Here is a 16,952-nt window from a genome sequence, read left to right as displayed (position 1 = left end):
TTAAAAGCTTAGGTTCGTGAGTAGAGGTAGCAGATAACACTTTGCTTCCCACCTAAAATTCCTTGGAAGTGAGTTTATGGAGATGGATTTTATCCAAGGGCAGAAAAAACATTGTTCCATTGGACAGCTGGTCATTTTAAATTGCAGTACTCGTGCTAAGTATTTGCAAAAAAAAAATCACAAAAGACTACATACTGATGTTTGTTATAGAAGACGAATAGGTAGAGAAATTTGACTGAGACCCTCCAAATTAAGTCAACATATACTTTGATATTCAATAACTTCACTGCAAAGGAGGGTATCATAGGGAGAATGGTGAAATAATATGGTTCAGGAGTAAGTAATGGGAGAGGTCAGGGGTTTATAATTTCACACAAGTCTTATGTCAGTCAATCAATAATGGGTTCTTGAGAAAAGAACTGTAAGTCAATGAACATAGCATGCACCAAATAATACAACTCACAAAAAAGAAATTAATCATGTATTAATACACAGGAAATTAATCATTACTCTTGGGAGAATCATTTATGAATCAACTCTCTGCACAGTCAGACCATGTTCTAAAACAGAACATAAAAAGTAACATAAACCTAGAAGAATAAAAATTAATAAAGGTGCGGCTTACAATTAAAATTGCAACCTGACTTGTTCAAAATTAATTACTTATCCTGAAAAAAAGGAAATGAATGGAGGAAAGAATATTAACTGACACAATAATTTCCTACAGAAATTTAAGCAGCATAAAACAATCGCCATAACAAGGATACCAAAAGATACTAGAAAATCACCTCATCTGGAAAGTACTAGAACTCCTTAGCAAGTTAACAGGCATGGCAGTCATGGGAAATATTGGTTTAGAATATAAATTTATTTTTAAAATCTTACAAAGGAAAATGGTGAATTGTGAACAGTATTGCCTCATAAAACAGAGAAGTGGAGGGATAAATCTCTGTGAGAGCTCCAACCAAGGGGAGGCATCCTAAGAACATATAAGAATAAAACTCCAAGGAGAACAACAAATAAATAAAAAATGGGGAAAATGTGAAGATATTTATTAAACATTCTTTTCAATGCCAAAAACAGTGGAATTACTACATCTGAATTCTAACATCACAGCTCCAGAGTCATTGATAGATGAAATATAAATTTCACCAAAGAAAACAAAGATAGGAAAGCAGTTGCATTATAATGCCAAGTACAATTAGGAGAGATTTGTACTGAAGATGACAAAGTTTTGAAGGCATTGAGGGACAGACTCAAAATCATACAAAAAACCTTGAAATATGTAACCACAAAGATAACTTAGCTAGACTCCCCTTTGAGTATTAGTATTAAGTGAGGCAGGGAAAGAATGACTCAGGACATTTTCACTAGCTGCCCCTCATACTTAGAATGCTCTCCCTCCTCATCTCTGTCTCATGGGCTTCCTTTAAGTCTCAGCTAAATCTTCCCTTTGTACAGGATGCCCTTTCCAATCCCTCTTAATTCTAGTGCCATCTCTCTGTTAATTATCTCCAATTTATTCTATTATATGTCTTGTTTGTACAAAGTTATTTGCATGTTCTCTCCCCCATTAGACTGTGATTTGCTTGAGAGCCAGAACTATTTTTACCTTTCTTTGTATTCCCCAGTTCTTGGCCACATGAAGGCACTTAATAAATGCTTGTTGACTTGACTGACTGACTATACATACAGGAAGGATCAAGTGGATAAAGAATATCTATTGTCCAGTCTCTGACACATAGATGGATCGATAGCTCCTGAGAGCTCATCCATCAGTACCTGTATCTCGGACAATGGAAAGGGATAATGAGTTTGACTCAGGATTAGATAGCAAGTGAACAGGGGGATGGACTACCTTGGAACATTAGCCAGGGCTTGAAGTGATGCCACATTTCTTTGTTACACAAAGACCTACCTTTTTATAGCTCATATTGTATGGAATACTATAACCAGCAAAGAAATGAAGGGAAATGGAGAGGTGCTTAGTGGATGTGAGTTGCCTGCAACATGTTAGAAATATTGGAAAAGAGGTTATCATCAGAAAAATGTAGGACTAAAAAAAAATAAAAGGATAAGACAGTTATTGCCATAAGATCAAAGGTCAGTAGCCCATGTACTCCACTGGGGCAAGGAATCGTGGAAAGAACATGAAGGAGGCTCTTTGCATATTAAGATGGATTACTTGTGGCAAATTTTTGAAGGGCATAAACAAGACTTGTCCAAGATGGAGAAAGTCTGGATAGATTTTGATCTGCACTGTTGGGAGGGAATAGTAAATTGATTAGATCATAGATTATTGCATTATTAGAGAAAATAAGATGCTGAGCCCTCATAAATAAACACCAAAATTAAGAGTGTACAAATACCCTGAGATTCAAGAAAAAAATAAATCACATCAGTGACTAACTACCATATGCTGGGGATTGCAGGAAGTTGCCCTGTTAAAGTACTTGAAACAAATTGATGACTTACGTTTTTCATCATCAGCATGCACTAGGGAAGCTGCTCTGGACAAAACATCCAATGGGGTCTCCATTCCTGGTTGGAGCCTGAAAGAAACAGCATCAAGATTTAGAGTGTACGTATACCAAAATCAAGTCGAAATGGGTGCACGATGTAGGTATAAAGGCTGATTCTATAAGCAATCTGGGAAAGCAAGGAATAGTTTGCCTGTCAGATTTATGGAGAAGGGAAGATTTTATGACCAAACAAGAGTTAGAGAGAATTATGAAATGCAAAATGGATAATATTGATTACATTAAATTTAAAAGTTCTGTACAAATAAAGCCAATGTAACCAAGATTAAGAGGGAAGTGGAAAATTGGGAAAGAATTTTTACAACCAGTGTCTCTGATAAAGGCCTCATTTCTAAAATATAAAGAGAACTGAGTCAAATCTATAAGAATACAAGTCATTCCCCAATTGATAAATGGTCAAAGAATATGAACAGGCAGTTTTCAGAGAAAGAAAGTAAAGTATCTACTATAAGCATATGAAAAAAAATGCTCTAAATCACTATTGATTAGAGTAGTGAAAATCAAAACAACTCTGAGGTACCACATCTCACCTATCAGATTGACTAACATGACAAAACAGGAAAATGATAAATGCTGGAGAGGATGTGGAAAAATTGGAACACTAATGCATTGCTGGTGGAGTTGTGAACTGATTAAACCATTCTGAAGAATAATCTGCAACTATGTCCAAAGGGCTATAAATAAGTGCATACCCTTTGACCCAGCAATACCACTTCTAGGATTGTATCCCAAAGAGATCATAGAAGTGGAAAAAGGACCCGTATGTACAAAAATATTTATAGTAGCTCTTTTTGTGGTGGCAAAGAAATGGAAATCAAGGGGATGCCCATCTATTGGGGAATAGCTAAACAAGTTATAGTGTATGAATGTAATGGAATACTATTGTGCTATAAGAAATGAGGAGCAGATGGACTTCATAATAACCTGGAGAGACTTATATAAACTGATGTTGAGTGAGAAGAGCAGAACCAGGAGAAATTTGTATACAATTACAGACACAACATATGTGTGACGACCAACTTTGACAGACTGGGTTCCTCTCTGCAATGCAAGTCTATGAGACAACTCCAAAAGACTCCTGATGGAAAGGGATATCCACATCCAGAGAAAAAACTAGAGAGTCTGAATGCAGACTGAAGCAAACCACTTGCTCTCTCTCTCTCTTTTTTTTTGTTTCCTCTTTCCCATTGTTCACTACATTGGTTTTAATCCTTCTTTACAATCTGACTAATATTTAATGTGAAGGTATTTGTAGATCCTATATTTGATTGCATGCCGCCATGGGGGGGAGGGGGAGGAGAAAATTTGAAACTCAAGGAATTGTGGAACTGAATGTTGTAAACTAAAAGTAAATAAATAAATCTAAAAAAAAAAGATTTAGAGTGTAAACCCCATGGAAATAGGAACTATGTTTTATTTCATCAGATGAGGAAACAGAGGTTAAATGACTTGCATAGGGTAACATAGCTACTGAGTGTCAGAGGCAGGTTTTGAACTCAGATCTTCCTGACTGCCAAGTCCAGACCTCCATCTACTATATTCATCAATAAAGACTGTACATAAAGCCTTCCTGGGTTGACACAGATTGCTGAAGCTCATTCTCTGCAGGGATAACCTTTGAGAAGCCAAGGTTATCTTCCTATATCATGAGAAGGCTTCAGAGAAAGATTTTAAAGCAAACGATAAATGTTCATTGAAGTGAAAGAGGCCTTTTCTTCATCCTCCTCCTCCTCAATCTCCCTAAAGCTTCTGACCCTATCCATCATCCTCTTTTTGTTACTCTCTTCTCTCTCCTTTTGATGACCCTGATCTCTCTTGGCTTTCCTCCTCTTTCTGACTACCTTTGCGGGATCTTCATCCAGGTGACACCTTCTGAGCATGAGAATCCCCCAAGACTCTGTCCTAGACCCTTTCTCTTCTCCTTCTATACGATTTAATCAATTCTCTGGCCTCTGTGCTGATTATTCTCATATCTATTTATCCAGCCCTAACGTCTCTCTTCACCTCCATCCTTGCCTCTCCAACTGCCTACTGGGCATCTCAAACTGGATGTCCTATGGATGTTTTCAATTCAACATGTCCAAAACAGAATTCATTATCTCCTCCCCCAACCCCTGCCCTCTTCTGAATTTCCCAGTTATGGCTGAGGACACCAACATCCTCCTAGCCACCCAGGCTTACAACCCTTCTCTCCTTCTGTATCCAATCTGTTGCCAGGTCCCCTTAATTCTACCCCTGCAGCATCTTTCCAAAACACCTTCTCTCCTCTGACACTGCCACCACCCTGGTCCAGGCCCTTATCATGACTCACCTAGACTATTTCAAAAGCCTACTTGGCATTCCTACCTCATCTCTCCCCACTCTACTCCATCTTCCACCAAGCTATCAAATTAATCTTCCTGTAACTATATCATCTCTTCCAACTTAATAAATGCCAGTAAATCCCTATTATCTCCAGGATCAAATATAAGATCTTCTGTTTGGCTTTTAAAGTTTGTCAATCTTATACTTTACTCCCCTCCACTTATCTTTATGATCAAGTGATGCTGACTTCTTTGTTCTTCCTCAAACAAGACATCTCATCTCTTGATTGCAAACTTTACCTGTCTGCTCCTAGACCTGGAATGTTTTCCTACCTCCTTTCAGCTTCATGGTTTCCATCAAATCTCTGCTGAAATGCTACTTTCTGCAGGAGGTCTTTTCCAATCCCCCTTAGTTTTAGTGCCTTCCCTCTTTTGATTACTTCTAATTTATCCTGTCACATGTCTTGTTTGTACATAATTGTTAAAACACTGTCTCCTTCATTAAAATGTAAGCCCCTTAAGGATAGGGACTTTTTTGACCTTTTTTGTATCCCCTGCTCTTAGCACAATGTCTACTACATAGTAAACATTTAATATATGCTTATCGACTTGACTTATAAAGGATTCTGATAGTAAAGGGAAAATTAATGTTCCAACATAAAAGTCTACTTTTTAAAAAGAAAATGGTCAATATAACTATTTTGACCCAATAAGAAAAGAACTTCTCTAATGAAAACATAAATTTAACATTCTGGAACTATGTCCCACCAAAGTCATTAAACTATACAGAGTCTTTGACCAGAAATGCTACTCCTAAGCAAAGAGATTAAAGACAGAGGGAAAGAACCCAGATGTATAAACATACTGAACGTTAAAACAACTCATTAATACCTTTTGTTTTTACAGCACCTCCGTTTGCCATTATGCCCTACCTTCCCCCTACCAAACAGACATCCTTTATAAATAACAGCTTAACAGTTGACTTGGTTCAAAACTGACCAATACATCAACCAAAACCATCACTGTAGCATTCCACACCCACAGCCCCTACTGTCAGATCTGCAAAGAAGGGAGGCCCAGGCCCTTATATTTTCTTTGGAGTCAAGCTTGATTGTTCACAACTGTCCATTTTTGTTTTCCATTTATATTATTCCATTTTTTAATATTGTTTTCCTGATTCTGTTTATATCATTTTGTCAGTTCATATGTCTTTGAATGCTTCTTAATGTCCATCACATTTGTTATCTCTCACATCACAGTAATATTCCATTATATGCACATAACTCAACTGAATTGGCTATTCCCCAATTAATGGGTATCTACTCTTTTTCAAATTCTTTGTTACTATAAAAAGTTATATAGTAATAGCAAGAACTGTAAACAAAGTGGTTGACCATTGATTGGGAAATAGTTAAACAAATTTTGGCACATAAATGTAATGGAATATTTTTGTACCATAAGACACAACAAATACAACAGATTTAGTGAAACTTGGAAAGATCTGTATGAACAGATGCTGAATAAAATAAGCAGAGCTTGGAAGACAATTTACATGATGACCCCAACAACATAAAGGAAAACAATTGTGAAAATCTTCAGGACTGATCAATTCAGTGACAATCATGACATGAGAAAACTAATGATGAAGCTGGCCTCCCCTCTTGTCAGGCACAGGATGGCCTAGAGGTACAGAATGAGATACACACTTTCATACATGGCAGTTGGGATAATTGATTTTGCTTGACTGTTTCTTTGCTATAAACTGTAAAAGTGATGCACTCAATATGCTAGCAAATTTGGAAAACACAACAGTGTCCACTAAATTGGAAAAGATCAGTATATGTCCTAATCCTTTTTTTTTTGCTTTTTGGAGGGGGGAGGGCAGGGCAATTGGGGTTATGTGATTTGCCCAAGGTCACATGGCTAGTAAGTGTCAAGTGTCTGAGGCCGAATTTTAACTCACATCCTCCTGACTCCAGGGCTGGTGCTCCATTGCGCCACCTAGCTACGAAGCTAGGCTAATAAGGAATGTAGAGTGTGCTACAAAATCTATGCTTTCAAATTCTGGTTCTGGATAAGACTTTTGAGAGTCTCTTGGACAGCAAGGAGATCAAATCAGTCAATACTTAAATAAAGAAATAAATTTTTTTTTAAAAAGTAATTTCAATCATTTCAATGGAATTAAAATTCCCAAAAAAAGTAATTTTTTTTTTTTTTTTTCTCTGTCCCCCCCCCCAACAACTTACATATATTAAGTCCTTAATATTTGGTAAATCACAACATCTGAGTTGGAAAGAACCTCAAAGGTCATTTAGTCCAATACACACCAAACTACACCTAGTTTTTACTTAAGACCCCTGATGAGATAAAGCCTACTCCCAAGGCAGCCCACTCCACTTATGAAACTTTTTCCTTATCTTGAGCCTAAAAAAAATGGTATTATTATGGATTCCTAGTGAAAAGATCTATCCAGGAGGAAGGCATGGTTAATAGTGTCAGAAGTTATAGAAAGGTCAAGAAAGAATTTCCCATGACGGCCAGAAACAGGGTTGGCTTCACAACTTCAAATAAGTAAAACTGAAAAGGACATCAGAGGCAACCTAATCCAGCCCTATCATGTTACAGATAAGGAAACTGAGGCTGAGAGGTTAAATGACTTGACCAATGTCACCCACCCAATAAGTATTTGGTTCCCCTGGTCTCATGAGAGATGAGGATGATAACCTGCATGGTAGAAAAAGTACTCTGTGTGACTATGGGGCAGATGTATATTAATTTACAAAGTTCATGTTTCCACGTAATTAATTACACCACAGTTTAAGTTTAATAGGAGAAGTCATAATTTTAAAGTTTAAACTCATAATTTGACATTTTAAAAATATTTTAAATATTAGTAACCACCCTAGCACACAGGATGAACTGCTAGCACATGTTCTTTGATCTGCTTTTCTAAAGGAAAGACAGTTTAAAGGGGTTAATGATCTTACTTTAATTAACAGAGAAGTCTGAGAAAGAATCCAAATAGACAGGGCTCCAACTGTCTAAACAGAGTAATAGATACCTAATCACCAGACCAGGAAGCACCAACATCTGGGTTCATGCACAGCCAGGGGCTCCTTTACAATGGCTACCCAGAGTCTCATCTGATCAAATCACAAAAAAACATTATCCCATGAGTGAGCCCCAAAGTAAAATACCAACCTCCTAGTATATATAGTTTTCAACTAATAGGCTCAGAGCCAGAAGGCATCACAACCCATGTGACTCAGTGCCTAATTGGCCCAGTACCAAAAGGTGTGAAAGCCTTCCTTCAAGCAAGCCTCACATAAGCAAGCTTACCCCTAAGCAAGTTTCCCTTTAGGCAAGTTCCTCTCCCAAGGCAATATAAATCTCCCTGAATCACCTGATGGGCTCTATGTGATTCAGGATGTGTCACAGCTGTGAACTGAGCAGAAATTTAAAGCAGCAAGACATAGGAGATCAAAATACCTGTGTACCTTTAGACCTGGGAACACGACTCCTGTTCCAAGGGAAAAAAAGGGACATGTGGTCACCTAGACCTATTAATGGACAGGGAAGACCTTATATTCCATTAACCCTACAAAAATGAAGTATACTTTTGTGATGTTATTGATAACATAATATATGTATTGTGTGTATACACATACACATACATATATAAACTCAAATAGCATTTATAAAGTGCCTACTATGTGCCAGGTCCTATGGTAAGCACTGAAGATTCACAGAAAGCAAAAACAGCCCTGTATCTCTAGGAGGTCACAATCTAACATTTTAATAAATAGGAATGAATCCAACTTAGATGAAAAGTAACCATAGAAGGGAAGACTCAGGAAACTAGTTGGTGGAAGGGGTAGAGAGATGAAGGAACAGGAAAAGCCTTTGGCAGAAAGAGATGAATGGAAAGATGGATAGATAAGATAGATGGACAGATATTTTTGTTTATATTTGTCAAGTTACATTTTCTTAAAATAGTCCATTCCTACATAATCACATGCACCCCAAAACACTATCACCTAAGGAGAAAAAAATTTAGAGAACCCTATCTCAACTGTCCCCTTTTACTTTTTTGAACCAAATAACCCATTAAGCTCCTTTAATCGTTTAACCCAAGTAAAAAGTTGTCTATATTAGTTTAGCAAGAAGGAAAAACAACTCTCAAACTATATCCATTCAAGAATATTGACAGAGCAGTTAGTTTTTTGCAAAAGAGACACCAGTCTAGGGGTGGCCAGGTGGCTCAGTGAGTAAGAGCACCGGCCCCAGTGTCAGGATGACCTGGGGATCAAATCCGGGCTGAGATACTTAGCACCACACCCAGAAATAACTGGCCGTGTAACCTTGAGCAAGTTACTTAACCCCAATTGCTTAAAAAAAAAAAAAGAGAGACACCAGTCAACTAATATCTATCAAGTCCCTACTCTGTGCTGGGTATTATGCTAAGGACTGGATCCACTGTAGGACTCATAGTCCAAGACTTCTCGGGAATCTGGCACAGGTCTGGCATTTAATTATGTGATACAGTACTTTCTTTGCTAAATTCTTTCACCATACCAGTTCCTAATTAACACAACATTCCTCAATGCAAACCATTTGAATTTTTTAAATAGAGAACATCGGGGCGGCCAGGTGGCTCAGTGAGTAAGAGCACCGGCTCCAGTGTTGGGACGACCTGGATCAAATCCCGGTCTCAGACACTCAGCACCACACCCAGAAATAACTGGCCGTGTAACCTTGAGCAAGTTACTTAACCCCGATTGCTTAAAATATAAATAAATAAATAAATAAATGGAGAACATCAGGAAGAGAAACTCTTATGAACACATATACACTCTATAACACTGCCATCAAAAGTTCCTAAGGTTTTATTTGCCTTGTAAATTAAAAAGAAGGCAGATAAGAGACACAAAAGATAGAGTGCTAGGCCTGGAATCAGGAAGACTCATCATCCTGAGTTCAGACTTGGCCTCAGACAATTACTGTCTGACCAAGGGAAGGTCCCTTAACCCCGCTGGTCTGTTTCCTTATCTGTAAATGAGCTGGAGAAGGAAATGGCAAACCACTACAATATCTTTGCTAAGAAAACCCCAAAAGGGGTCACAAAGAGTTGGACATGACTGAAAAAATAAAAAATTAAGAAAATATTCAGGGGTGGCTAGGTGGCACAGTGAATAAAGCATTGGCCCTGGAGTAAGGAGGACCTGAGTTCAAATCCAACCTCAGACACTTAACACTTACTAGCCATGTGACTTTGGGCAAGTAACCCCAATTGCCCTGCCCTCCCCCCTCCAAAAAGCAAAAGAAGAAGAGGAGGAAGAGGAGAAGGAGGAGGAGGAGGAAGAAGAGGAAAAGGAGAAGGAGGAAGAAGAAAAAGGTATTCACTCAGAATTCTAGACTGGAGTTCTCAGTCTCAAGATTAAGATTGGAAAGAGACTTCATGGGACAACCTAATTCAACTCCCTCATTTTACAGAGTAAAAAACCAGAAAACTAAAGAGGTAAAATGTCTTACATAGTATACCAATGGACAAAAAAAAAAAGACAAAACAAGACAGAATAAAATGAAATGCTAAAGTATATGTAATGGTAATAGGAATTTGAAGATCTTCCCTGCCCCTTAATAGGCCTAAGTTGAACCTGAGGACCTTTCCTGACTTGAAAATATATTCTGCCCTCTACTAGACTGAATGTGGTCACATGGAGCTTGTGGTGGAAGGCTTGTTTTTCAGGAGGCACAACTTCTATTACTTTGTAGTCTAGGGGGTCACCAGGGTTGTGATGTTCTCTGACCCTGGAGAAGGGTACTATATGTACCTGCAAGGTGAGGTTTTGCTTCATGGCTCATTCATGGGAAGAGTTGTGTGATTTGGCCAGATGAGACTCCAGGCATCTATCGAGCCCCTTGGCTTTGAAAACCCAGATCTTGGTGCTTCTCTCTCTGGTGACTAACTGCATGTATGTGATGATCAGACAGCTGGAAGCCCTGTCTGTTGGTCTGTTAAATTGTGTTATTTTCTCTATTTTTTTGTCTAGTTGTAACTTCTGTTTGTATTCTCTGAAGTTCAGGGTACTGACTTTTTCCCCCTCAACTAGGTAAAAGATATGTATTTGATTAAAATAAGATTGTTAACCCCTTTTTGAGTTGCTTTCCTTTAGAAAAGCAGATCAAAGAACCTGTGCTAGCAGTCATCCTGGGTATGCTAGGATGCTTGCTGCTACAGTATATAATATACAAAAAATTAAATAGGCTAGAATAGTCAGGAATGATTTTCATGGAGGAGGGAGAATACATCTCTTGAAAGTTTACAAAAAGGAAATGATGAAGATCATTTCATAAAAACCTAAGAAGACTTATATGAATGGATACAAAGTGAAGTGAGCAGAACCAGGAGACCACTGTACATGGTAGCAGCAATATTGTAACAATGATCAATTGTGAAAGACTTAGTAAGTCTCATCAATGTAATGATCCACTAGATTTCCAAAGGACTATTTATGAAAAAATACTCTCTACTTCTAGAGAAAGAACTGATAGAATGCAGAATGAAGCATGTATTTTTTCCACTCTTTGTTTTCCTTACCTTTTTTCCTGTGAGACATGGCTAATGTGAAAATATGTTTTACATGACTTCATATGTATAATGGGTGTCAATATTTCTTGCCATCTCAATGGGTGGGGGAAGGGGTAAAGGGAAGTAGAGAATCTGTAACTGAAAATAAAAATACAATTTTAAAAAGAAAGTTTACAAAAGCATTTTCCCTATAACAATCTTGTGAGATAACTGATGAGAAGACTAACCTGTTTGGGGCAGTGTATCATTACTGGGAAATGACAGAAGCTGAAGTAGGGATAGGTTGGGTAGGGATAGATTGTAGAAATACTATACTTGTAAACCAAGAAGATGACAATGAGAGAAATGGACTCTAGAATCCCTTCTAGTTCTGATCAATGAAATGGAGAGCTATTCTATCAATCAATCATAAACATTTATTAAACACTAAGGGCTAGACACTGTTTTAAGCATTCAGGAAAAAAAAAGAAGCAAAAGATGTTCTCTACTCTCAAAGAGGTTACATACAATCTAATGGGGGGAGGGGGACATGCAAACTAATATATGCAAAGTAAGCTATATAAAGGACAAATAAGTGGTTAACAGAAGGAAGGTAGTAGAATTGAGAGGGATTGGGGATGGCTCTCAGTAAAAGTAGGGATCTTAATGGGGATTTAAGAGAAGTTAGAGAGGTCAGTAGGAAGAGCAGAGGCGGGAGAGCATTCCAGGCATGGGGGACAGCTACAGAAAATGTCTGGAGCTGAGATATAGAGTGTCTTGTTCGTAGAACAGCCAGAAGGCCAGAATCACTGAATTGAAGAGTATGTGGAGGGGAGTAAGGTGTAAGAAGACTGGAAAGGTAGGAAGGAGAAAGGTTATGAAGGAATTTTAATGCCAAACAGAGCGTTCTATATTTGCTCCAGGAGGCAACCAGGAGCCCCTGGGATTTTTTAGTTGGGGGATGACATATCAGACCTGCATTTGAAAAAAAATCATTTAAGTGGCTGAATAGAAGATGGATTGGAATGGGGAGAGACTTGAAACAGGCAGACTATCCAACAGGCGCTATTACAATATTTCTTGAGCAGGGAATGACGTGCTTAAAGTGTTATATTAGACATATCAAGATTCTGGCAGTATATAAAGTGGGTTAAAGAAAGGAAAGACTGGAATGAGATCAGCTAAGAGGATTTTGCAGTAATTCAGGTGTGAGGTGAGACCAGCTGGGAAACAGTTGTAGTAATAATCCAAGGGTGAAGAGCTAGATTTAGACCTAAGCATTAGCTAGGGACAGCATAACTGAGCAGATAAAGAGGGCAGTGAGAGTAATAAAATGAAGCTTTACTTAACACTGCATTTTATATAATTCTTTAATACAATAAGTCAAGTAAAATGGAGCATCAAATGAAGAATTGTACTACATTAAAAGTGAACACCTGGTCTCACAGAATCATAGAGAAGGGATCTCAGAGAGCACTGCCTCTAAATTTGTCATTCTGCATGTATACACCAACATCAGAACCACAAAGAACCAACTTCATACTGCACAAAAAGATGATAAAGTCATCTAAGGAGAATGTCAGTAACTCTTAAGCATGACTTTTTACTTTTTTCTATAATTTCTACATATACTGGAATTCTAAAATGATATGGATAGGACACTGGACTGGGATTCCAGAAGACCTAGATTTGAATCCCACCTCACATACTGACTAGCTGTATGACCCTAGGCAAGTCGTTTAGCCGTACTATTTCTCAGTTTCCTCACCTGTAAAATGAGGACGAGGGCCTTGATGGTCTCTGATTCCTTCTCTAAATCTACAATCCCGTCAATGACAACGGATTCGCTAATCATAGACATGCTTCTTTGAAACCAACAATACACTCATACAAGATAGCTAGGATTAGGAGTACTGAATAATTTATGAGCAATGTGACACAAGTGAAAACAATTTGGGGGAGGAGGGGAAGGGAGGCATCAATTGTGGATGGAAAAATCACCCATAAGGTTAAAAAACCTAAAGTTTGTTTGTTTGTTTATTTTGGAGGGGGGAAGGTAGGGCAATTAGAATTAAGTGACTTGCCCAAGATCACACAGCTAGTTTTAAGTGTCTGGGGCCACATTTGAACTCAGGTCCTCCTGACTCCAGGGCTGGTGCTCTATCCACTGCACCACCTAGCTGCCCCTAAGAATGTAAGTTTCTTGAGGGGAGGAAAGGATGCTGTATTTTCACTATGTATTGAAGTCATTGTACAGTAAGTACCTTATACAAAGTCAGCATTTCAAACATTTATTGACTTGACTTGATTTCTTTCTTGAACATAACCTAAATTCTGGCAACCTAACTTACATCTCTCCACACCCCTCCCCCACCAATGTTTCCCTCTGTTTATTGCCTTTGTGATTTCACTCTCAATATTCTCTTTATTTGGAATACAGTCCCACATCTTTGTCAAAATCCTCCCCATCACTTGCTTCTTTTTTTTTAAATTAAATTTTATGCTTATTTTTAGTTTACATCATTCATTTCCATAAGATTTTGAATTACAAAATCTCTCCCCATTTTTCCCCTACCAACTATCCCAAAACAGCAATCCTACTGTATACCCCCTCCCCCAATCTGCTCTCTCCTATATCCTCCCCCATGCCCTCTCCGACTTTCTAGTAGGGCAAGATGGATCTCTATACCCCAGTGCCTGTATATCTTACTTCCCAGTTGCATGTAAAAAATGATAATAATATATTTTTTTTAAAACATTTGATTTTAAAACTTTGAATTCCAAATTCTTTCCCTTCCTCCCTCGTCACCAACCCTTACTGGGAAGATAAGCAATTCAATATAGGTTGTAAGTGTGTAGCTACGCAAAACATTTCCATAGTGGTATTGTGAAAGACTGGCTATATTTCCCTCCATCCTATCCTGCTCCCCACTTGTTCTATTCTCTACTTTGATCCTGTCCCTTTTCAAAATGTGTGCCTCCACCTTCCCTCCCCTCCCAAACCTGCCCTCCCTTCCATCATCCCCCTTCTCCCCTACTCTCCTGTAGGGAGAGATACCCTATTTAGTGTGAATGTCATTCCCTTTCTAAGCCAAATTCAATGAGAGTAAGGTTGACCCATTCCCTTTTGCCTTCCTGTTCTTCCCCTCCATTGTAACAGTTTTCCTTTGCCTCTTCTATATGAGATAATTTAAACCATTCTGTCTCTCCCCATCTCCTCTCATTATATTCCTCTCTCACCTCTCAATTTCATCTTTTAAGTATCATCCCTTCCTAATCAATTGGTTCTGTGCCCTCTTTCTATGTATACCTGTACACATACATACACTCAAATATGTATTCATATGCCCATATACCCTCCTATATAGACATATGTATGTACACACACACACACATATATATGCATATACATTTATATTCCCTTCAACTATTTTCATACTGAGAAAAGTTTCATCAGTTACAATTATTGTTTTTCCATGTAGGAATGTAAATAGTTCAACTTTGATAAATTCCTTATGATTTCTTTTCCCTGTTTACCTTCTCATGCTTCTCTTGCTTCTTGTATCTGAATGTCAAATTTTCTATTCAACTCTGGTTTTTTCATCAAGAATGCTTGAAAGTCCTCTATTTCACTAAATCACCATATTTTCCCCTGAAACATTATACTCAGTTTTGCTGGGTAGGTGATTCTTGGTTTTAATCCCAGCTCCTTTGACCTCTGGAATATCATATTCCAAACCCTTCAATCCCTCAGTGTAGAAGCTGCCAGATCCTGAGTTATCCTGATTATGTTTCCACAATATTCAAATTTTTTCTCCTTGGCTGCTTGTAATATTTTCTCCTTGATTTGGGAACTCTGGAACCTGGCTATTATATTCCTAGGAGTTTTCTCTTTGAGATCTTTTTCAAGAGGCGATTGGCAGATTCAACCTCTATTTTGTCCTCTGGTTCTAAAATATCAGGGCAATTTTCCTTGAGAATTTCTTGAAGGATGATTTCTAGGTTCTTTTTTTGATCATGGCTTTCAGGTAGTCCAATAATTTTTAAATTATCTCTCCTGGATCTATTTTCCAGGTCAGTGGTTTCTCCAATGAGATATTTCACATTGCCTTCTATTTTTTCAATTCTTTCAGATCTGTTTAATAGTATCTTGATTTTTCATAAAGTCTCTAGCTTCCATTTGCTCCAATCTAATTCTGAAGGAATGATTCTCTTCAGTGAGCTTTTGAGATTCTTTTTCCATCAGGCAAATTTGGCTTTTTAAGGTATTCTTCTCCTCATTGGCTTTTTGAGCCTCTTTTTGCCATTTGAGTTAAGTCTATTTTTTAAGGTGTTATTTTCTTCAGTCAGGCTGTTGACTCTCTTTTCATGATTTTCTTTCATCATTCTCATTTCTCTTCCCAATTTTTCCTCCACTTCTCTTGCTTGGTTTTCAAAACCCTTCTTAAGCTCTTCTATGGCCTGTAATCAATTCATACTTTTCTTGAAAGCTTTTGGTACAGTTCTGATTCTGCTCCTAGTGTGCTGCAATGGAAACTTCCTGTCCATCTGCCAGTCTGTCTTCAGCAGGAGGTTTGTTTTTCTCTGTCACTTTGTGGGTTCTATAGCCCTAAAGTTTGTTTAAAGTCATTTTTTATAGGTATTTGAGGTGGCTATGGGGGGAGCACAGGGAGTTTTCCTGCTTCTACGCCGCCATCTTGGCTCCTCCCCCATAATGGTTCACTTCTAATGCCACTCCCTTCATCAGCTCTTTTCTGATAGCTGTTCTATCTCCAACTGGAAATGATCTCTCTCCCCTCCAAATGCTCATGGTATTTTGTTTGTACTTTTCTTCTTATGAAATACCAAATTCTGCCTTGTGCAATAGTGATTTTTGGTTCTGCTTCATCCTGCCTATTCAGATATAAAGTTCCTGAGGATAGGGACTTTATCTTATTTATCTTGTATGCTTTGTAGTATGGGGGTTGGAGTGACCAGAGAAGGAACTTGATTTGATACTCACAACATCCAGAATGATAAAACCTTTGAATCAGAAAGTATTTCAGAGGCTTCTGAGCATAATTTGTATCTATCCAAGAATCTCATTTACAAAATCTCAACAAGAAGCCATTCAGCCTTTTGCCTAAATTGCTCTAATGACAGAGAAGCCACCTTCTGCTTCCATATTTGGATCTATGATCCTATGAACCAGCATATTCCATTTTTGGTTAGTTCTGTTACATACTTTTTATTTATTTACATGTTTGTGTCTTCTCCTCCAATATAATGTAATCTGCTTGAGGGCAGGGACAGTTTCTAACCCCTAACACAGTATCAGGCATACAATATGCACTTGCTAAATTCATGAAATTGAATTGAATTAAGAATATTTCTCTAGGGGTGGCTAGGTGGCGCGGTGTATAGAGCACCAGCCCTAGAGTCAGGAGAACCTGAGTTCAAATCTGGTCTCAAAATACTTAACACAAAAACTAGCCATGTGACCTTGCGTAAGTCACTTAACCCCAATTGCCCTCCAAAAAGCAAAAAAAAAAAAAAAAA

The 16,952-nt window shown here is 38.0% G+C and overlaps 1 protein-coding gene across 1 annotated transcript in view; it reads right to left on the bottom strand.

Moving 5' to 3' along the window:
- VGLL4 (vestigial like family member 4) overlaps window positions 1–16,952 on the bottom strand; it is a 193,010-nt gene that overhangs the window by 162,445 nt on the left and 13,613 nt on the right. The window contains exon 2 of the mRNA XM_069083927.1: window positions 2,476–2,552. Coding sequence (XP_068940028.1) covers window positions 2,476–2,539 — 64 coding nt within the window. The 5' untranslated portion in view covers window positions 2,540–2,552. The remainder of the gene's footprint in view (window positions 1–2,475; window positions 2,553–16,952) is intronic.

The sequence above is a fragment of the Petaurus breviceps genome, unplaced genomic scaffold (assembly GCF_028583685.1).
Source record: "Petaurus breviceps papuanus isolate PSGF00001 unplaced genomic scaffold, PetGlider_PUasm1.0 174, whole genome shotgun sequence".
NCBI lineage: Eukaryota > Metazoa > Chordata > Mammalia > Diprotodontia > Petauridae > Petaurus > Petaurus breviceps.
Note: the sequence above shows the minus strand (reverse complement) of the source record. Positions and strands in the feature narration are given on the sequence as shown.